General features: G+C 42.0%; 1 protein-coding gene across 1 annotated transcript in view; it reads left to right on the forward strand.

Annotated features, from left to right (window-relative positions):
- The window catches only part of LOC124144203 (anaphase-promoting complex subunit 1-like), a 69898-nt gene that overhangs the window by 1164 nt on the left and 45065 nt on the right, over positions 1–23669 (forward strand). Inside the window, exons 3-25 of the mRNA XM_048390103.1 lie at positions 510–668; positions 1216–1288; positions 1617–1711; positions 2383–2462; positions 3868–3947; positions 4664–4809; positions 5257–5483; positions 6734–6952; positions 8105–8203; positions 8809–8899; positions 9661–9726; positions 9899–10048; positions 11069–11203; positions 13968–14028; positions 14717–14904; positions 15426–15500; positions 16835–17026; positions 19023–19093; positions 19958–20049; positions 20745–20893; positions 21494–21572; positions 22042–22143; positions 23237–23499. Coding sequence (XP_048246060.1) covers positions 510–668; positions 1216–1288; positions 1617–1711; positions 2383–2462; positions 3868–3947; positions 4664–4809; positions 5257–5483; positions 6734–6952; positions 8105–8203; positions 8809–8899; positions 9661–9726; positions 9899–10048; positions 11069–11203; positions 13968–14028; positions 14717–14904; positions 15426–15500; positions 16835–17026; positions 19023–19093; positions 19958–20049; positions 20745–20893; positions 21494–21572; positions 22042–22143; positions 23237–23499 — 2892 coding nt within the window. The remainder of the gene's footprint in view (positions 1–509; positions 669–1215; positions 1289–1616; positions 1712–2382; positions 2463–3867; positions 3948–4663; positions 4810–5256; positions 5484–6733; positions 6953–8104; positions 8204–8808; positions 8900–9660; positions 9727–9898; positions 10049–11068; positions 11204–13967; positions 14029–14716; positions 14905–15425; positions 15501–16834; positions 17027–19022; positions 19094–19957; positions 20050–20744; positions 20894–21493; positions 21573–22041; positions 22144–23236; positions 23500–23669) is intronic.

Raw genomic sequence — 23669 nt, forward strand, 5'->3', positions numbered from 1 at the left:
GTGCTTATGGAGAATTTGTTGTTTTCTCAATATATTCATTTGTGACATGATATTGATGATAATGTGATTTGATCATAATCTTTAAACATGTTAAACAACATGAATGTTTCACATGTCTTTGGTAAATCATTTTCAAACTCATGAATGACCTAAAACATTCACAAGGAGTGTCCAGCATTACAAATTTATTTATTTATTTATTTATTTATTTATTTATTTATTTATTTATTTATTTATTTATTTATTTATTTATTTATTTATTTATTTATTTATTTATGTATTTGCTACAGAGTTGCCATTTACGAAATGGTGAAAATTATTGTCCACATAGAAATGTCACTGGTCCTCCCTGAAGTCTTGGTCCAGCGGACATGTCTTAATTTCGAACCCTGAGTATCTGAAAAACTTTGATCTGTTAATTTTGGTGAGAATCATACACGTTATGTCTGCAAATGATTCCTAAGTTACGTTTCAGAATTTCATTTGTAGCCGAAGTATTTGTTTTACAGAAAGAGCAGTGGGTGTTTGCTTCCCATGAAGACAGCAGTGGTAGCAGCTTTGATGAGGAACTGTATGTCAGTGGAAACACTGTTGTGTGGAGTAGGGGTGGTCAAGATGGCGTCCGCTCTGTCGTCAAGACGTACACTGTTGACACGCCTGTGCTACAGGTGAGGACATAATCTGACAACACTGAAAGTAGCATCATCATGTTTGTTTCCAAACATTGGACCAAGTTCTTAATTTAACTGCCTGACTATCTGCATGTATTTGTACCAGCCATAGGGGCGGTCGGGTGGCCTAGTGGTTAAAGGGTCTGCTTGTCATGGCGAGGACCCATGTTCCATTCCCGACATGGGTACAATGTGTGAAGCCCATTTCTGGTGTCCCCATGGGGATTCCTTTGACAATGACTGCATCTTAAAACACCATTCACCGTACAGACCCATACCTTTAATGAATCTTAACAACACAAGACAGTTGGTTTTCACTCAGGCAATCATGGCAATTATTGCAGAGAGGAAGCCAATATTTTATTCTGAAAAAAAACAAAAATTGATTTTGCTTCAGTTTAAAAACAAAACTCACACAATTAAACTGTTGAAAGCATGGTGTTGTTGATGCACTGTTGCCTCAGATCCTGGGATATGTGCTTTTGCCTGGTGCCCTACTCCCTCAGATGTGTTTCTTATAATGGAAGATTTGTTTTCCTTCTAGGCTCTGTGGTGTTCGTTTGTGCTGCCCCACAAGGATGTTCAGCTGGACTTGTACCCAACATTTGATGTGCCAGGTAACCCTAGCAACCAGTGCTTTTGTTCATCACATTCAAAGTCTGGATTTGATGTCCAACATTGGTACAGTGTTTTGAGTCCAGTTTTTGACTGCATTAGTGTGACACAGGAAATGGTAGTCTGTTAGTGGATGTGACCTAATGTTTTTTGTTGGTTTATGGAAACATAAACCCCCAAATTGCCTGGTTAGCCAATCAAATGGCATGGGATCACTTGCAATTTATTTATTCTGTGAACATGGTAAAGTCTAGTCTTGTCCTGTGATCATGATAACTGAATAATCAATATGTAGGTTACTTTATAGATTCCATGTGTGCTGTGTTGAAGGTATGATCCAGACTGGTGTGTGTGTTGTGGAAGCTACCAACGTCACTTTCTTCATGGACAAGGGAGGGGAGTATGTCGCAGCTCTGCCCTTCCAGGTCAGTCCAGTGTTGTACCCTTTACAGGGCCCCTCGTCTCCTTGAGACATGGATGCTTCACTGACTTAATTTGCTGTGCAGAGTTGCATCCCTTGATTGTGGGTTCGAATACCAGGTTCACCATGATAATCTTTCTGCATTTGTTTTCCTCCCACATCAAGTTGAATCCAACCATCCATCCATCCATCCTCCCTCCCCCCCCCCCCCCTACTTCTTCACCCACCCGCCCACTCACTCGGCCTACTTTTTGGGAAAATCTTGTACATACAGCGAAGAGCGCAATATCGGGGGATCACTGTATTAGGTTTATGGTTTTGTTCACTTCAGAAGCGATTCCCCTTCAGAATGAACTGTATCCTAGTCTCTATGATCATATTTAGACTTATTAACACTGAAATTGTTGTTACACCATATCAGTTGAAAGTGAATGAGTATGTAGTTTGTATGGGATGTTTTTCAATGATAGTTACACAGCACCATGTTAATTGTTTGGTAAACACATTTTGTGAGAAAGTATAGGATCATGAAGTCTTATCCACCAGCTGGTGGTCTGGTCATGTAGAATGATCAGTCTGTAGTTTGCTGATGGTTCTCAATGGTTCTGAAGTGTTCATGTGAAGTGTTCATGTGAAGTGGCAGCAAATATATTCAGAAGTGATTTTATTCTGTAGGTTGCCAAAATGTGGAAAATGAAAAATGGACTGATATTTGAGAGAACCCTTTCTCATGCTGAAATTACCATGCCAAAAAAGTAAGTTGATGTTTGAATTTTATATTGGTCGTGTTTATCTTAAAGTTTGTTCTATGGTACCTGAACCTGCTGAGGAGCAGCGTTTCTTTGTATGAAATTGGCACTGGTCCTGTAGTCCTTGCCAAACTGCCGAATAGTTAAGGTATCATAAGGACTAGTAGAAATTTGCCCTTTTTGGTAAATGTTATCATTATAAGGACTGGTGGACTAAAACTGTTACCGTATTTTCTTGAGTATAGTGCGCACCCATGTATAATGCGCACCCCCCTCTAGCGGGTTCAGTATTTTGGAGAAACAAATATTCGAATATTACACCGTAGAATCTACCCCTTCAGCGAAGTCCGGCAAACGAACGGGTGAATTTGAGATAAAAAAAATCACCAGACATGTTGATTTACCGTTTAAATAGTATTTATTGTTCTGCTAGGCATTGTTTTATATCCAGGGATTAAGATTACCTTGTGTATTTTCTCGTAAACTAAGCCGGAAACAGCAATCAGCTGTACACACGTTTTCTTGGAATCGACCGGTGATTCGGTCAAGACACACCCAATGATATATCTTTCAAGGATTTTCAATGCAAGGATCGGCAAAAATTGTATCTGAAACTATTTTTTTTATCAGGAATAATATATTCCAATATCTTGTTAATTTAGATGCAGCCTTTACTAAACATATTTAAAATAATAATAACCCTAAGCGAAGCAGCTAATCGCTATTCCCGGGTATTATTGTTTACATGGAACCAGTCTGACCAGTCACCGTCAAGGCTCACGCGCACGTGATCGCGTGATCGCGAGAATTTCATGTTGACATAGAATGGTCAAACAAAAACAAATATGACTTTTAACGAGTCAAAGTATGGCATTTATGATATATGTATCCATTCTCTGTCAACTAAAGTTCGTTTCAAGGCGTCAATAGCGATATTCTGACCGTGGTTGCTGTTAATAATGGTGAGTTGTGCGATCTTCCGATCGCTTCACACACGATTTCGCCGAAATTAATAAAAACAATATTAAAAGGAATTTTGAATAAAATTAATGAAATAAGTTACAAATATAAGTCCAGATATACAAAGAACACTTTTTATAGCCAGACAGTGTAATTACATGATTATTTTGCGTACTTCAGTATGGATTTGTTGACATGGTATTCCCGGTGTTTCGTGCTCACGGTAATGTCTTTCCATAGGGGAAAAAAACATCCAAACTCATAATTCGTGTATAATGTGCACCCCCTTCTACACAGCTGTGTTTTTTGGAAAAAAGTGTGCACTATACTCAAGAAAATACGGTAGTTTCTAACACTGTTAAGCATGTTAAACTTTGCTTTTGAACATGTATGACAGTATTTCTGTGGTCCGTGTATTACTGTGAGGTTCACATGGTGGTATATGTTCCAGGAACGCTCCCAACCAGACTGTGTTGTTCAGTATGCTGCATCCCCTGGACGAGGTGGCTCCCATCATCACCAAGACTTCGGGTCAGTCTGAATGGCTGTATCTTGCTTATACAGTTAATAGTAATGTGTAGTGCTGTCTTGGGACGAGGAGAAACTGTCCTCAGTCATGTATGGAATTCTGCAGATGCAATTACTGACCTGCATTGTTTCTCTTTACTGTCTTGGACTAGCTTCTCCAGGAGTTAATGTATGTTGGCTCTCAAAGTGTGAAAACTATGAGATTATTTTTTTCAGATGAATGAAATTTACAATCAAACTCTGTTACATTTACTTATCAACGGTGACTGATTTGAGGGCTGGGTGGTCCTGTCTGTTTGGTACGAATTGGGGTCACTTTGACAAGTTTCTCTTGTCATCAAAAGCTTCCACTGATATGATCAGACAACTTCCACTGATCGTACAGTGGAAAGCGGATAGATCACTAAAGAAGCCCACCGGTCAGCAGATCGTGTCATCATGCCCATCTGGCAGTGATCTGACTCTTACCGCTTGACAACCCCTGCCAGGTCGGTCTTACCACTTGAACCCCAGTGAACTTGTGTTCAGCAACCCATACTTGTTGTAAGAGGCAACAAACAGGATCAGGTGTTCAGATTCGCTGACTTGGTTGATCACTCACTCACACTCACTCAGTCACTCAGTCACTCAGTCACTCACTCACTCACTCACTCACTCACTCACTCACTCACTCACTCACTCACTGTCATGTATTGATTCCTGGTCCCGTCTCTGTGTAGGTGGCGGTGGCTCCCCCAAAGTCGGCTACATGACAGACAACACGCAGCACCTGGTGTTCACCAGCACAAACCCCTCCCTGGCATTCACGTACGACACCGAGCTCGGACTTCACTCTGTGTGGAGGATACGCTCAGCCAGAGCAGACGTAAGAAATTCTTTGCTGTAACACCGATGTAATATAAACAATGTGTGGAACAGTCTAAATGCTCTGACTACTGGCTTCACTGAACAACTGTGTACAACTGAAGTAGTGTCGGAAAGAGACTGAGATAGAAGGATTAATCATCAGTTATAAGCAAGAAGTACGAATATCTACACAAAATTATTTTTGATATTACAAGTTCTTTTTGTTTTTCAATCAGATGTTTATTTGTAAAATGCCATGAAGTAAGGCAAATAGCAAATAAAGACGATCGTAATGGTCATCATCGGTTGACAGGACGTGTTTCACCTGGATGGGTGATGGAATCCATCTCTGATATATTTTGTAATGTTTACCATACACATATTGTATCTCTAATTACCCTTCTGATCTGAAAAATGTTTCATTATTACTATTCTGATCATATTTCCATTCCATTTCCAACCCTAGGAGCAGAGCACTCTGTCCGTTGCCCTGGACAACACCAGCTTCCTCCACCTGATGTCCGGGACCCCTGGGCACAACCAGTCCAGCAGCAACCACTCCCGCTTCTTCACCAACATCTCCGGCCAGTCCCCATGTGTCTCCCCACTCCGCAGCTTCTCCGGGCGGATCTCCTCCCCTGCGGGACTATCACGGATGCAGAGTCCTAGTGTCACCAACATGGCCGCCGTCAGGTACTGCTGCACTCATCTTAAGATTCATTTAGAGAAATTTATTATATGCATCAACTGTTTTTTTTTAGTTTTATTTGCTTTGTATCTATAGGTTTGAATGTTTTGTGCTTGAAATAGGTCATGGTGCTTCCTATGTACATTGAACACTTATATATTGCAATAAACACATCCGAAAGTGGGGTGGTGGGGCTGCCTCGTTTGTTATAATGTTCACTTATCAAATTATGGTCGTTTGGACCTTCCGATCAATCTGTGCTCATTCTTATGAGGGGCGGTCGGGTAGCCTGGTGGTTAAAGCGTTTGCTCGTCACGCCGAAGACCTGGGTTCAATTCCTGACAAGGGTACAATGTGTGAAGCCTATTCCTGGTGTCCCCCGCCGTGATATTGCTGGAATATTGCTGAAGGCGGTGTAAAACAATAATCACTCATTCTAATGAGTCTGAACACTACTATTTCACACAGTGTGTGACACTTGGCTGATTGTGTGTCATTGTGCCTTCCTTGTGGGGAAACAGGGCTGAAACTACTCCCATCAACCAATGCTGGTCACAAGAAGCGACTTAATGGATTGGGTGGTGAGGCTAGGTGCCTGGATAGATGGGGTGTCACTTCACCCTGACGGTGTGGATCGTTACTCGCAATGTCAATCACTGTATTGTCTGGTCCAGACTTGATTCTTTATAGGCCACTGTCATATAGCTAGAGTAGAATAGGTCTTCAGCAACCCATAAAAAGTATGCTTGCCGTAAGAGGTGGCTAATGGGATGAGGTGGTCAGGCTTGCTGACTTGGTTGATGCATGCCATCGTATCCCAATTGCGTGGATCGATGGTCATGATGTCAATCACTGGATTGTCTGGTCCAGACTCGATTATTTACAGACTGCCGTCATACAGCAGGAATATTGCTGAGTGCGACGTTAAACAACAAATAAAAAACAAACATACTACACATTTTACTTGTTGAATCCTAAAACTTGGATCATGTGGATCTTCAGAAGTTGTCTTGAATATGGTCAAGGTCTGGAAGTCATGTTTTTGGACTGGAAGTACATGGTGGTATTTCAGATTTTAGAAGCTTTGAGGTACTGGTCGTGAAGAGACTGCATTATTGCTGAGTGCAGCTTTAAACAACAACAAACAAACAAATCATTACAGGCCCCAGTGATACAGATGGGATCTGGCTGAGGGGTGTGGAACAACATTCATGTGTTCCGTTGTATTATGTTTTGCCCATTGTATCTGTTGCAGTCGCTCACAGTCCCCTGGCCTGGCAGGGTCGTCGTCCATGTACAGATTCCACTCCCCGTCCCCTGCCTCCGCCCGCTCCCCTGGGGCCTACTTCCGCACCCCCAGCGGCTCTCATAATGTCTCCCTCACTGGCAATGACAGCATCACCGAGTTTGAGGCTCCCCTAAAACCGGAGATATGTTTCGATCATCTGTGGACTGAACCACCCCCTCCAATGAGGTAGGTTTTAAAAACCACACCTTTTAGATTATATGAAACAGACTCCCTCATTCACCAATAATTTCAGATGTATTCTCTGAGAGTCAATTGTTTTTATTTTTTGTCTTGTTGATTTGTGCCCTGATTACGTTGATTTATTTACTTGTTTTGTACCCATCTTATCTAACATGTCTCAGAGAACACACCCTGTAAAGATGTGGCTACCGAGGGTCAGGCTTGCTGAATTTGTTGATACATGTCATCATATCCCAAATGCCATAATGGCCATTTATCATGTTTATCCCAAGCTTTTTGCTTTAATTAATATTAAAAATCAAAGACTTAAGTGAATATGTATTCATTGTCCTCTCTATTTTGTAAAAATCTATTAATTGATTTTTTGTGTCTCACTGGTATTTTTCACCTGATTAAGCCTCCATGTTTCTTTCATGGAATTCTTGGTGAGCTGTTTTGGTGCTATTTTCAAAATTGAGAACAGGAAAGGCAGGCTCAATCATCTAATGCACTGGAATTCCCTTCCCGCCAGAAATCTGTAGGTTTGAATCTTAGATTCGCTTGATTATGTTTCTAGGTTTGTCAACACCATCACCTTGGTCATGTGTTCCACCAAAGTGATAAACGCCTGTGACATTCATAACTTTGCACTTAGTTCACATACCAAGCTGTTGGCTCGAATAGTTGCACAAAACTGTAGCAACCTAAAGCAATGTTCACTCACTCCACATTATGCTGGCACACCGTGATAAAACTGAAATTCTTATCAAAGAGAATTAAACACAACTTACTCCAAGTGGAGGGCTTATCACAGAAGTATGTTTATGTCCGAGTCGTTAGTTCCCAAGTGACCCGTGAAGATTCCGGGGTAGAATAGGTCTTCAGCAACCCATGCTTGCCGTAAAAGGCGACTAGGCTTGTCGTAAAAGGCGACTAACGGGATCGGGTGGTCAGGCTCCCTGACTTGGTCATCAATCCCAATTGCGTGGATTGATGCTCATGATGTCAATCACTGGATTGTCTGGTCCAGACTCGATTATTTTACAGACCGCCGTCATATAGCTGGAATATTGCTGAGTGCGGCGTTAAACAACAAACCAAACCCAAAAAAGTTCCAAGTACAGAGTATGTTCACTGGTGGTCCATATATGTCGCTAGGGATGGACCACTGGGAAAGTCCTCCAAAGCGTTCCTGTGTAAAGACTTCTGTGGCCAGCAGTATCTGTGTTTCATGGTGCCCTACAGACAACAGCTCAGGTGAGTCCAGTGTAGTCATCATCATCATCATCATCATCATGATGATGAGATAAACCTACTCGTTTTCAATGCAGGGCTAGGTTACCTGTAGATTTACCCGTGCAAATTTGAATTTGGAACTGAATGTGCAGGCAAGTGTTTTGAGTGGGTTGGCGGAATCAGAATTTACGAAAACACCAACAACATCCTTTTAGCAAAATATGGTGCGCTAAATGCTCAAGCAGTTCATTTACACCGTAATACTTTACTCGAACTTAAGACAGGCTCTGTAAGGATGTAGCATGGCAACTTTGTAAGCTAAAAGTTTGGCATCACTAAAGAATGTGTGAAGATCCGGGTTAGAATGGATTTCAGCAACCCATGCTTGTCAGAAGAGGCGACTAATTGGATCGGCTGGTCAGGCTCCAATTGGTGTAGGTTGATGCTCATGATGTCAATCTCTGGATTGTCTAATCCAGACTTGAATATTTACAGACTGCTGTCATATTGCTGGAATATTTTTGAGTGATGCGTTACACAACAAACAAACAACTATATAAGATGCCTGTGATACATTCTGTAACATCGTTCATACACAATGATATGTAGTTGCACCTTGTTTGCAGATGTGTCAAGTTTGAGGAGAGCAATGACCTGAGTCAGCTGATTTTCGGCTCCATCACTGTGCTACAGGCCAAGGATGTCACACCCATTGAGGTGAGTGTGAATCTGTTTCACCAGTCCACGTCAGCCACCTGACATAGGGCACCACCTTTCTGGATGGAATAAAATATACAACTACATTGTCTGAGCCCTGTTGCACTCACAGAAAGTTGTCATATCTCTAGCCAAATATTAGAGTTAGTATTTTGAATATCATAAGACATATCTTTTTAGCGGCCTACTAGTGACTTTCAATTGACACTTGTTTTAGATGTTTAATTTGTCAGGAGTCTTGACTATATGAAAAGTCTGGTTATCATGGTTGATTATTACCAGATGTGTACTGTTATGTTAATGTGGTTGAGGCTTGTACTGTTGTCATGGTTGTACTGTGTTGTCGTGTCTGTGGTCGTCATGTCAACATCACTATGGTTATTATTGTGTTGTGGGCCGCCTCTGTGGTCTAGTGGTAGAGCGTCTGCCTGGAGAGCGGAAAGTTCGGGGATCAATCCTCAGTCGTACCATACCAGAAGACGTTAAAAGATGGTACTTGTTGTTACCCTGCCTGGCGCTCGGCATTAAGGGGCTTAAACAAGAACTGGTCGGCTCGGAGTCAGTATACTGTGTCTGAGTGGGGTATTCATGTTAAACTGTGACATGGTATCTCAGTGGGCTAGCACTATAAATTGGCATCAGTCCGGACTAGTACAAGCGGCCACACACACACACACATGCATACATGTCGCTGTGTAAGTGCAATAATCTTGGACGCAACGTTAAACCCCATTTCACCTCACCTCACTATTGTGTTGCAGAGTCTGGACCTGCTACTGGTGCTGGAGCCTTCTGGGATCATTGTGGTGTATACAGGCACTACCAAGGTGGGTAAAATGACAACTATTCTTTTTAGCCTTACATATGGTGACTAAATTTCTGTATGAACAATGAACCACTCCAATGCCAATAGCTACTTGAAAAGCATAGGTCAACATGGTCTAATAATGTGTGTCCTTTCTCACAACAGTATTTGATTACCCTTGGCCTTCCTTCCAGGTCAGTCACGTGCACATCCCGATGTTACCTGTTGGGTCATGGTCTGCAAGCATGCAGAGAGCGGTCACCCCCTTGGGGAGCCCTGCCCGGGGGGGTATCTTCACCTCCAGCCGACCTCCCAGTGCTATGGATGCAAGGTTTGATGATGAGGTAGGAGGGATGTGTATAGGATCATGTTCGTGTTGGGTGGTGGCTGCAATATGTGATCATAATCATATGATTGAACCACATGTCTTCAAAACTTGTAAAATTAGTTATGATAAGGTGTCAGTGAAGACACTAACCACAATATTGTATCAACATGTCCAATTACACAGAGAAAGATGTTACTGTATTGTTTTAGAGATATTTTTGCAGATGATGCATGGTTGGTATAGCCTACACTCCCAGAGATATGATATATGGTTGATGTAGTCAACTCTCTGTTCCCTCCCAGAGATATGGTAGATGGGTAATATAGCCAACTCTCTGTCCCTCCCAGAGGTATGGTATATGGGTAATATAGCCTACCCTCTGTTCCCTCCCAGAGATATGATATATGGTTGATGTAGTTAACTCTCTGTTCCCTCCCAGAGATATGATATATGGTTGATGTAGTCAACTCTCTGTTCCCTCCCAGAGGTATGGTATATGGGTAATATAGCCTACTCTCTGTTCCCTCCCAGAGGTATGGTATATGGGTAATATAGCCTACCCTCTGTTCCCTCCCAGAGATATGATATATGGTTGATGTAGTCAACTCTCTGTTCCCTCCCAGAGGTATGGTATATGGTTGATGTAGTCAACTCTCTGTTCCCTCCCATAGTTATGGTAGATGGGTAATATAGCCTACTCTCTGTTCCCTCCCAGAGTTATGGTAGATGGGTAATATAGCCTACTCTCTGTTCCCTCCCAGAGGTATGATAGATGGGTAATATAGCCTACTCTCTGTTCCCTCCCAGAGGTATGGTAGATGGGTAATATAGCCTACTCTCTGTTCCCTTCCCAGAGAGATGATATATTGGTAATATTGTCTTCCCTCTATGCCCTCCCTGAGAGGTGATACAAGGTTAATATAGCCTACTCTCTGTCCCTTCCCAGAGAGATGATATATGGGTAATATTGTCTTCCCCTCTATGCCCTCCCAGAGAGGTGATACAAGGTTAATAGAGTCTACTATCTGTCCCCAAGTTTAACTACATCTCACCAGTCCCCTCCGAGACAGATGATATGAGTCAGCTGGACGCCTCCATCAGTGATGTAGCAACAGGTGGCAACAGCTTCATTCAGAATCTCAGGGACAACGTTGGCAACAGGTTCACAATTGTAAGTATTCTAGTGGAGTTGAGTAATGAATTTCTTTTGTGAAGAGTGGCGACAGTATAGAGAAACACACTTGAATGCATATTACCAATTTTACCTTACCCTGACTCATACTAATTGCTTGTCTCTTGTTATTCCCAAAAGGTAGCGGAAACTTCTTGTACTGTGTTCCCAGAGAACAGAAATACATATCACCGCAATGCGCCCCTCTCACGCGGACGCAGACCAGAACCTCGTGACCAATCCGTGGGACTCTTCACCCTCCTATTTTCATGCCAACGAGCTAGTTTGGCTTTTTTTTTTCTGTGCTCATAATCCGAGCCATCCTTTCAAAATTACCCACTCTCATTAAATTTTGTTGTTTGGATTACCTTTTTCTAACATTCCTTTATCATATTCATCAATAATTTTCATGATGAAAACATCTACTATATGTCACCATCGTATCTCCGATCGTGATCCCTAACCCATCAGTTCTACGTGCTCTCAACAATGTACTGCTGAAGTTAGATGCGATTTTTGCTCTTCACTTGAAGACGAAGAATTTGCGGAATACTTATACAGTCGAGAGGAAGAAGAAAGAGAAGGGACTCTTCTAAAGGCACTTCATCATCGGAGATGACTTCCAGGAAGAAGGAGAAGACAGAAAAGCATCAGACTACCCCACCCCCCCTTCATAGAAGATGAAGTGCAGATTGAACTTACTTCGTCACAGACTGCTCCTCCTGCAACAGCACCGATTTCTTCCCTTAGCAGTAGGAGCGTTGATTGCTTACTGAATGGAGCTTCAAAATCTAAGAAGAAATCTCCACCTGCATAATCGGACCCAGGCAAGAATCTTCTAGCCTTAGCAATGAAAAAGAAGTCTTCTTCGAAGTTGTCTCCCTCCATGAAGACCATGTCTTTTACGAAGGCTCACACCTCCATGAAATCAAAGCCATCATAATCCACGAAATCTTCTTCTTCCAAGAGATAGAAGACATCCGCAACCCTTCACCTTCATTTCTCAGTCATCTCACCTATCTGTGGCACCTAACACAATGCTTCTGATCTCCTCCTTCCAGGGAGACTCCCCCTAGTGATACTTATTGCAAGAACAGAGAGGATATAGATACCTTGACCATCGTGCCGATCTAGCCAATCTCCCAGATAGCTAAGAATTTGGATGCTTCTTTCAAAAAGCCTACCCAGACCAAGGGTTTACAAACGCCACACTTCAATGCCAAGAAATGTCCCCTACACATCATGGCTGCTTTTCTGTGGGCTCCAGAAATTGATGAAGACTATACCTTAATGTCCGATTCCAAAATTAGGACATATCGTGTGGATGATAGCAAGCACAGCTAGATACAACTGACCAGACGTTGTTTCTTTGGTCTTTCTATCTCATGCTCAGGTTTCTGATGGGTCAGAACCTTATTCAAGTTCCAGATGATCATTGGATCAAAATCCAAAGCTGTATTCTGTCCACAAACAAATATCAGTCAACCAGTGGCAAGTGACTTTAGGTCTACTAACTTCTGCCTAGTAGACTTTATCTACGTTCAGAATTTCTCAAACTGTTCTTAGACCAACAAGGACTCATACTTCCACTTCCACAATGCCTGAAGAAACATCTCCAGTGGTTGACAATCAAGTTCAGAGTCATATATCGAGACCCACCTATTGTGAGATTCAAGCAATTAGTATGAGTCAGGATACGGTAAAATATCAATTTTTTAGGGTAAATATATCATTTATACTGATCCTGAACCACACACTGAAGCACCCGCACAGCTGTCCCTGCTCTCCTGATGTAATTTCAACTTAGGAAGTATAGGGAAAATAATTAGAAATGTCACACGGACTGGTCACGTGATTCTTGCTGAGACTGCGCGTGAGAGGGGTGCATTTGGGTAAAATGTTTTTCTGTTCACAGGAAGTTTCCACGACCTTTCAGGAATGAGAAGAGAGGTGCAATTTGTCAGGATTGTCCTAGGATTAGTATAAATGATATTTTTACCCTAAATAATTCACCCATGTGATCCATTCCCTTGGTTCTTGCGATTGAAGATTAACCCCCAGAGATTTAACATGTATTACCTAGAAACCAAAGCCACCGCCAGTTTTAAGGGACATGGAGACGCTTTCTTTTGAGTGTCAGTCAGTTTTTCAATGATGAATTTCTTGCAAACTCGATCAGTGGGACTGGCCACCATTTTGTTGATAATGCCAACCCAACATTGAGGCTGGTTTGTAATTCGCATTCTGATTGGTACGTTAGACCTTGTAGCATAGCCAATCAAATTGGCAAATAGAAATCAAGGGCGGGTAATTTGAGATTGTGAGAACTACAGGAATGGATCCAGGGTGTAGGTTGTTATATTACATGTCAATATGCCATGATTCTACTGAAGGTTAAGGTGCCAGTGTGTATATTACCAGTACCATTTGCACCAATCTCATTAAAATCAGATCTTAGTTCTCGCTACCGCTAAACAAAGCTTTGTTTAGCGGTAGCGAGAACTAAGATCTGATTTTAATGAGATTGCATTTGCACTGCTCCGGTTTCACTGTCAGCTTGGAAAAATAGTTTCCCAAATCACAATAAGAAAACTTTATATAGGCCAAATGCAGTGTAATAAAATGCTATTAATCTGTATCTGCAGGTGCCTCATTTCTGTTTGGTGAAAGTATATTTCATTTTGATTATGTTGTAAAGATTATTATGAGAACAGTTCTGAAATGGAAGACTGACATTTACTAACTCATTGTGCATTCCTCCCAGGAACTGTTAAGTGGGCAGCTCTGTCGGACATCCATGCCGCCACTCAGCAAGTCACCGGGAAGTAAGTCAGTGTTGTCTCATCAACTATAGGAGGGATGTCATTGTATATTGCAGTATTAATGTATAGTTGGTTGGTTGGTTGTTTTTTTTGTTTAACACCGCACTCAGCAATATTCCAGCTATATGACAGCGGTCTGTAAATAATCGAGTCTGGACCAGACAATCCAGTGATTAATAACATGAGCATCGATCCAAGCAATTGGGATCTATGACATGCATCAACCAAGTCATCAAGCCTGACCACCTGATCCCATCAGTCCCCTCTTACGACAAGCATAGTCGCCTTTTACGGCAAGCATGGGTTGCTGAAGACCTATTCTACCCCGGATCTTCACAGGTCTATAAATGTATAGAATGAAAAGAATATCGATGCTGAATTTATAAATCATTGTACAGAAATGATGACATTTGTTAAGATTACCATGGTTATGATTGACAATAAGAAGGCAGAACATGTTAAACATTTAATTGATCAGTCCAGTTCATATTGAGCTGTAAGTTGATTAATTGCAGGTCTGAGCTCTATGCAGGCAGACAAAACATGTTCAAATCCACCATTCAGTTCATTCAGATAAGAGGAAATGTGTTTCATTTCAACACCAGTACTCACCATCTAAAAGGAAGTGTATGCCCCAATCTATGAAAAGGGGATTTGTATAGAAAGGTAAACTCCAGTGTCTGTTCTCCAGTTGGGATGTGTCTGCAAGCTCTGAAGCACCTGTTGCCAAGGGATACTGCTCTGCAGGTGCTGGGGAAGTGGTATACCTCCCACAACACCCCAGGTAGCCCCGGCAACCAGTCGGAGTGGATGCTGTTCACCAAGTGTCTGCTGACCATGATGGGGTATGACATCAGTAGACTTGCTCTCACCAGCAAGGTAGGAACCCCAAGGCCTCATAATATTGTTTGTTTATTTGTTGTTTGACGCCGCACTCAGCAATATTCCAGCTATATGAAGGCGGTCTGTAAGTCTAGTCTGGACAAGACAATCTAGTGATTGACATCATGAGCTTATCCACACAATTGGGATACAATGATATGCATTAACCAAGTCAGCGAGTCTGACCACCTGTCCCCGTTAGTCACCTCTTACGACAAGCATAGTCGCCTTTTACAGAATTCATGTGTTGCCAAAGACCTATTCTAACTCAAATCTTCATGGCTCCTGATAAGAACCTCAGCAGATGCATTACATATTCTTAATTTCTATGCCGAATTTCTTGCATGTGAAATAGGATTTTTAGAAGTCATTTAAAAATTAATGTTTTTATTAAAAAAACTAGAATAATATGTTACCCTGTTATTCATTCTATGGGATCTTTTGAGTTACATGGGTGTCATTGGCTCTGAGGGTTGAGGATTTTATGAGCTGCTGACACGTGTTTCCTTGTATTGCAGCGTGACCTTGACACTTCTATGTCCCCAGTCATGTCTGCAAAGAGAGCGAGGCCCTCAGACCAGGGCTCGGAGGATGTGAGTCTTCCATGTGACACCGACTCCCACGAGTGTTATCTCAGTATAGCTTCTTGTTAGACCAGTCTTCCTTAATGCCACATGGCTGTATGTTGACTGGAATGTTACACTTACAGGAGAGGAGTCTCATTAAAATCAGATCCTTTACTCAGATATGATACCTCTTTATGTGAAAATCAGAGGATAGTTCCATAGGAGGTTGACTCCGGTGAACTTTCTGTTCACCCAATCAGCATCGAGGCTTCTAAATTCTTGGTATGAGTGAGAAAAATGTTCAGACGTGAAAACTGATTTCTGTATCTCAAAATCATCACTCCATTCTCCCTTGCATTCTACATTGAGTTCATTGTTCCAAATTAAGCGTGAGATTCAAGGTGTCCTTGACATTGCCCTAATGTTTAACGTTATAGATGGACTAAAGGAGCTAACGTCAAGCCCCTCAGGGTCCCCCTTAATTTCAAACACTGGAGCTGATATTCAGATTGGTATACATGGTATAAGCATTTGCTGGAAAGCATTATTTGGTAGTGTTTCCACATCCAATAAAGGATGGTTGTGTGAGTCTGTTCCTTGTGGCTGACTGAGACCATGAACAAACTTCACAAGCAAGGGCGGATGCAGCCTTTTTGAAAGCGAGGGATCCAAAATATTAAAATACTCACTCTTTATAATTTTACTGCCTACAACATACTAGATTTGGTTTTCAAAAGGGGCGGGGGGTTGGGGTCCTGACGCCTTGGCCTCCCCCACTGGCTCCGCCTATGAAAAGCAGTATCCACCAATACCATACACCGAAAGGAAATGTCACACTGACACTGCTCTCGGTGTGTGCCTTGTTAGCATTGACAAATTGTCTGACAAACAAGTGGATGTTCCTTATCAAATCGGGGCGGTCGGGTAGCCTAGTGGTTAAAGCGTTCGCTCGTCACGCGGAAGACCCGGGTTCGATTCCCGACATGGGTACAATGTGTGAAGCCCATTTCTGGTGTCCCCCGCCGTGGTATTGCTGGAATATTGCTAAGAGCGGCGTAAAACCATACTCACTCACTCACTCCTTACCAAATCGTGCAGGTAATGACGTGTCAAAAAGTTCCATTCCGCACAAAAATGTCACAAAAACTGTATATCCCTTGAACTCCCAATGCCATTTTGCCTATTTTATCACACCAAAAACTTGTCTATGCTTAACCTTGAGTTATCAGTCTATGACAAGTATGAATCTCATTAATGTTATTTTAAATACTCCAGCAAAGTGTAAGAAATGTATGAATTGGTAATGTCATTACATGTATATCTGGTTGGTACTGATTTAAAGAACTAGTTGTTATTTATAGGATTGGGATAATCTTGTCAACTCGGACCACCACCGCTTTGTGTCAGAGAATTTGGAGGATGCACTAGAGTTGTCTCCCTGCACAGCCATCCCAGATCGAGTGGCCTACTCCAAGCCCTGCTCCATCAACGACAACAGCCTCCTGTTTGTACACAGCCCTGCTGTCATGCTGGCTCTGCACCTTGTCTACGAGGTCAGTGGGTTGTTGTTGTTCAAGTATAGCGATGTGCCATCAAGCAAGTGTACATGTATACTACTCAACAGAAGTAAAGAACACCCGATGTTTTTATTTTTGGGATAACACTTTCTTAGTAAAGTACAAATTCTAGTACTTTTTGGGTTGAGTCCCATCCTGTAAAGAACACATGATTTTTCCTTCTGACTATCTGAACTTATGTCATTTGAAAATATCTGGTGCTCTTCACATGTTATGTCATGACAGATTAACAATAGTCATTTGATGAAAAAGGTCGAGTGTTCTCTGTAACTTCTTTTGAGTATTGTTGGGGGATTAGGACAAAAGTATATTCAGTGAATTTGACTGTGTTGGAACTCTTAAGTGATAATGGGGGCGGTCGGGTAGCCTAGTGGTTAAAGCGTTCGCTTGTAAAAGACCCGGGTTCGATTCCCGACATGGGTACAATGCACACAGCCCATTTCTAGTGTCCCCCGCCGTGATATTGCTGGAATATTGCTAAAAGCGGCGTAAAACCATACTCTCACTCACTTAAGTGATTATGAAGCTTCTGGTCTGCAAACATTACCGAGTCAACATGGTCAATGAAAATGAAAATATATTATTAATAAAGTAAGATTCACACTTAAACATGTATTACCTGACAGTATGACATGATTCTACTGAAGGTGAAGCTGCCAGCGTGTTTATGACTGCCATAAAATGATGACACATGGTTGGTCCTCAGCCATGTTTTAGAGCCAAAGTTAAGCACCACTGAATCACAGCTTATAGAATATGTACTTCTCCTTGGGTGAGTGGCTTTGTTCAAACAACTCACCCAGGAGTGTATGGTACCCATTTGGATGAGATGTAGCATCACGAGCTGATCCATGGACTGGAGTATGAGCATGTAGCATCACGAGCTGATGGGCGTGTCTTAGGGCATGGATATGGTGTAATATCAATAACCCAATGAAGATCTGGGTTAGAACTGGTCTTCAGCAACCCATGCTTGTCCCCCATGAAGATTCATGTTAGAACTGGCAATCAGGATTGGGTGTTAGGGCTTGCTGACTTGGTTGATGCATGTCATCGTATCCACTTGCGTAAATCGATGCCCATGATGTCAATCACTGGGTCATCTGGTCCAGATATATACAGTCAAGTCCCGTTAATTTGAAGTGGTTGGTTGCAGATGATTATGTAGTATCAACGTTCGTGATCGAAAATCAAACAACTATGCGATAGATAACATACAAACACGTTATAAAAAAATGAAATTTTCATATTGTTATGTTACATTGTTTGCAGAATATGTTTTCTAAACATGCAACCTCTGAAGCTCAACACAAAACAGACTCTATGACAGATTCAAAATACTTTAAAAGCATAGTCTTGAATGGAAGTCGCCAGTTTGAAACTGATGCTGCAAAGCTCAAGAAAGTTGCTTTCTTAGTGGCAAATGTCGACCTCCTGTTAGTCATTTCATTGGTTGGTCATAGTTCGCGAAAGGTCGTTCTGACATGACCTGTAATTGGATGTCCTCAGCAGTAGCGAGAACTTGTATCTGATTTTGATGAGATTGAGGTAATCTTAGCATGTGATTAGTCCTGTTTTATTTATTTGAAGTATTAGTTGTTTATTGTTAAGCAAGTTTATCTCTGCAGCCGTTGTAATATGTAGCTACTAGCCGACTCGTCTGGTATCAAAACACGGGGCTGTGTACTCGCAGGCAGATATCAACAGAGTACGCTGATCACTGTGTCAGATTGAGACTGATTAATGAGTGATTTCAGTAATTTGTTGCTAATTAGGTGTGTCGGAGTCGGAGTGCGAGACTGTCGGATTAACAGGTCTAAATAGCAATGATTTAATTGGTTGCCATCATTAGTGTCAGATAAAGCCGATTGTCGATTCAAGAAACTTGACTGTACATAGCTCAAATAACAACAGACCAAAAAAACAGAGCAATATCAATATGCATTTATTATTTATTATCATGTTTTGTCAGGAGATGAAGTTGAATGTTCTGCTGGCTGAGGAACTACAAGACCTGGCTACGGTTCTGTTCCAAATTGCAAGGTTTGTATGCTTGTTACGTTACCTTTTGTAAAGTTGCAACGTTGATGAATCCCCTGTATAACATGTAAATACTGTAGCACTGTGAGTCCTCGAGTTGTTGCTGCAACATATGAATCAGTAGGACTCTGATTTAATGCAGTTGTTATTGTAATAGGAGTGGGTAAGAAATGGATGACTGAAGTGCTGATTTCATTACATAGAGGCTTCCTTCTTCACTACTTGGACAGCAGTTTTAGTCCGCTAGTCCATTATAACATATAGCAAAACCATTAAAAATGGCAAATTTCTACTTGTCCTTATAATACCTTAACTAAAGGGCAGTTTTGCAAGGACTAAAAGATTAGCACCAATTCCTATCGAAGGACATGCAAGCTTGTGTAATTTTGAAAAAAAGTGATGTATGATTGAAGTGGTGACTTCATTACGTAGGGGCTTCCATGTTCTCTACTTGGACATGACCGCCTCCGTGGTCTAGTGGTAGATCGTCCGCCCGGAGAGCGGAAGGTCCGGGGTTCGATCCCCGGCCGCATCATACCAAAAGATGTTAAAAGATGGTACTTGTTGTTACCCTGTCTGGCGCTCAGCATTAAGGGGCTAAAACAAGGACTGGTCGGCTCGGAGTCAGTATACTGTGTCTGAGTGGGGTATTCATGTTAAACTGCGGCATGGTATCTCAGTGAGCTAGAACTATAAATCGGCATCAGTCCGGACAAGTACAAGCAGCCACACAAACACAAACCCCATTTCACCTCACCTCTACTTGGACATGCAAGCTTGTGTAATTTTGTAAATACCTGATGTGCATTAAACAATGCTGATCTTAACAACTTACACAATGGTTCATCAAAGGGTATGTTTTGACAGTGATCTGAAGTGCTTGGCGTACACAGACTACTATTGTCGTGACTTCCCTGGCTTGTACGATGCTTCTGACGACATCAGCCAGATCACAGAGGGTAAGTCTCCACTACATGCTGCTCTATGACTGTGTTACTTGCAATGAATGCCAGACACATAAATGTGTCAAAATAAAAAAAATAGTTTGCAAGCAAGAACACCTCCCCTACCTTTTGTGAAATGATGCATTTTCCTGCCAAATAGTTGTGTTGATCCTGCTTTCAGAGAAAAAGATAGTATTAATTTTATCTTAAAGCAGTTGTTGCATTTATGTCGAATGTGATTGTGTTTATGTAGAATATGATTGTGTTCATGTAGAATATGATTGTGTTCATGTAGAATGTGATTGTGTTTATGTAGAATGTGATTGTCTTTGTGTAGTCTATGTTGGTTATTATGTGGAATGTGATTGTTTTTATGTGGAATGTAATTGTCTTTACGTAGAATGTGATTGATTAATTTTTGGAAAGTGATTGTGTTTATGGAGAATGTGAATGTGTTTATATGGAAGATGATTTATTGTTTTATGGAATGTGACTGTTTTCACATGTGGAGTTTGATTGTTCATGTGGACTATGATTGTCTTCATAATGAATGTGATCGTGTTAGAAGGAATTTGATACAGAATTATGAAGAATATGATAGTCTTTATGTAGAATCTGATTGTCATTAAGTAGAATACGACTGCCTTGTAAGGAATGTGATTGTCATTAATATGTGCAACATGACTGACTGTCACTATGTGTTGCATCAGATGACCTTCGGAAGATGCAGTACCCCTCCGTGTTCCCCCGACAGGTGCCCAGCGTCCAGCAATGGATCTACTACTACCTGCGCGGCCAGGACTGGACACCTCTGCCCTACATCCCCACCGTCTGCAACAACATTAGGAATGTCGTCACAGTCAGTATTTTCAGTGTTTGCTGACAGTAGAGAAGCATGCATTGTCTTGTCAAGAGGGAGACTATTATATGGGTCTGATTGAGGATTGTGACAGTGTATGACCGTATGGATTGTGTGTTTGATGCACAGATAGGGGGCACGGGTGGCCCAGTCGTCTAAGGCGCCGCGATTCGCTGTGCAGAGTTGTGTCCCTTGGGCACGCCAGAAATCTATTATTGTGGGTTTGGCGCCATTCGCCCCGATTATGTTTCTAGGCTTGTCAGCACCATACCCGTGCTCGAGGGTCTCACCGAAGTGCTAAACGTCTGAGACCTGCATCACTTCGGGCTTTCCTCCCACATTAAGCTGACACGCCGTGATATAACTGAAATAATGTTAAAAGCGGCGTTAAAACCCAACTCACTCATTCACTCACTCATGTAGTGATAATATGGATCGTTGTTCTGCCTGCCAACCAATGGTTTGCTGGCAGATCCTTGTGATATTGCTGGAAGCATAAAACAATACACATTCTGAGGTTGTTATTTTAAAATAATATATTATATCATGTTATCATGGTTATATGTTAGTACTATCAACACAGCTCCTTCTGTTTTTCAGCTATATGCTATACTGCTGAACAAAGATCTCTTGACAGAGCAGGCCATGGAGAAATGTCTCAAGAAAATTGCCCCAGCAGGTATAACTAGAATCCAATGACATATATGAACCCTATGAGGATTCCGGGTTAGAATAGGTCCTAAGCATCCTATGCTGGTTGTAAAAAGTGACCAAATGGATCAGTCTCATTGACTTGGTTGATAGTGTGTCCTCGAACCATGACATTGTTTTTCATTGCTCACAATATCGCTCACGGGATTGTTAGATCCATTTTCGATAATTTACAGGCAGCCATTATATGGCTGGAATATTGCTGAGTGCAGTGTTAGCGACAAGCAAAGAAACATACATGTAACAGACACAACATGGCAATGATGCATAATAATGAGTTTCTGCAAAGTTTCTATCACTTTCTCTGGAGATTTTACGAGAACATCTTCCCAACATGTTGCTAAATGGGTCCATGCAAGAGTTTTCAAATTTGAAAATGTATTGTGACAGAGCTACTGGAAGAAACATTGATGTTGATGAAAGATCGACTGTTGTAGGTCACCGAGCACCTACGGCGGACCTATCCATGTCTCAAAGCTTCCAGACCTACCCTCACATCGATGTCTCAGAGCGGCTCATACTCACTATGTCTGAGATGGGTAAGTGTTGTCTTGTTCCTTGTCCTACATATTGTAAGAAAACGCCCCGTGATCTAGTGGATAGAGTGTCTGCATGGAGAGTAGAAGGTCAGTGGCTCGATTCCTGGCAGCTTCGTATCAGATGGTAGTTGTTGCTACCTTGCCTGGCACTTGGTAGTTAGGAAATAAAATATGAACTGGTCAGCTCGGAGTCATTAAACTGTGTCAGAGTGGGATATCCATTTTAGTCTGCAGCATAGTATCTCGCTAGAGAGCTATAAAACTGACATTAGTCGGTACTGGTACAAGAGCACACGCACACAGTTCAGTTCAAACAAACAAACATTTTGCAATTGCTTCTGCACTTGTAGGGATATGAAACACCCATTGGCATTCTGGGCTAGAATTGGTCCCTAGCAATCTATGCTGGTCATAAGAAGCGAATAATAGATTGGGTGGTCAGGCTTCGTCACTTGGTTGATGGTGGGTCAAAATGCCCTGATTGCATGGATCGGTAATCACATCTATCAGACACTAGATTGTCTGGTCCAGACTCGATTATTTACAGGCCGCTGGGACCCGTGAAGATTCCAGGGTAGAATAGGTCTTCAGCCACCCATACCTGCCGTAAAAGGCGACTATGCTTGTCGTAAAAGGCGACTAATGGGATCGGTAGGTCAGGCTCGCTGACTTGGTAGATACATGTCATCGATCCCAATTGTTGGATTGATGCTCATGATATCAATCACTGGATTGTTTGGTCCAGACTTGATTATTTTACAGACCGCCGTCATATAGCTGGAATATTGCTGAGTGCGGCGTTAAACAAAAAAAAACCAAAAAATACAGGCCGCTGGAATATTGCCGATTGGGGCATTCAGCAACAGACACAAACACAGGGATATGAGAGAGCTGATGTCTGAAGATCAGGAAAATCAGTTTCCTGTTGGTACACAACTCAGTTACTTTACAAAGCATTGATATGAACACCGTGCATTTGATTTTGCTCTACTAGTTTTGATTTACAAAAGAGCTCTTTGAAACAAGGAAGCTGTATTTAATATTCACTAAAGGGAACAGGTCATGTGATATGTGTGCGTGTTTCTCTCCACAGGCATATTGCAAAAAGACCTGGAGTGTCTACCAGTGGGTGTTGCCCTTCCATTTCGAGAGGCCATCCTACACTGCAGATGTAACCCTCCATCTGATTGGCCAGAAGCAGCATACATCATGATTGGTCGACAAGACCTGGCACAGTTGATGTCTGCCCAGAATCAGAAGCCTCGCCCCCCTCAGGGCAGCCTTTCCACTCCGTCCTCACCCCAAGGGAAAGGCAGCAAGGAGGAGGAGGATGGGATGGAGCACATGGACGAGGAGGTGACTGGTCAACAGTAGGGGTGAAGCAATTCAGCAGAGTCACGATGTGATAAGTATCACGTGACATAGGTCACGATATGATACGTATCACGATACACAGGTCAAGATACGATAGGTATCCAAATACACATATTCATGTCAAATCGCATGGAAACTTCTTGACAATATTT

Source organism: Haliotis rufescens, unplaced genomic scaffold (assembly GCF_023055435.1).
Source record: "Haliotis rufescens isolate VD_foot unplaced genomic scaffold, xgHalRufe1.0.p SCAF_82, whole genome shotgun sequence".
Lineage (NCBI taxonomy): Eukaryota > Metazoa > Mollusca > Gastropoda > Lepetellida > Haliotidae > Haliotis > Haliotis rufescens.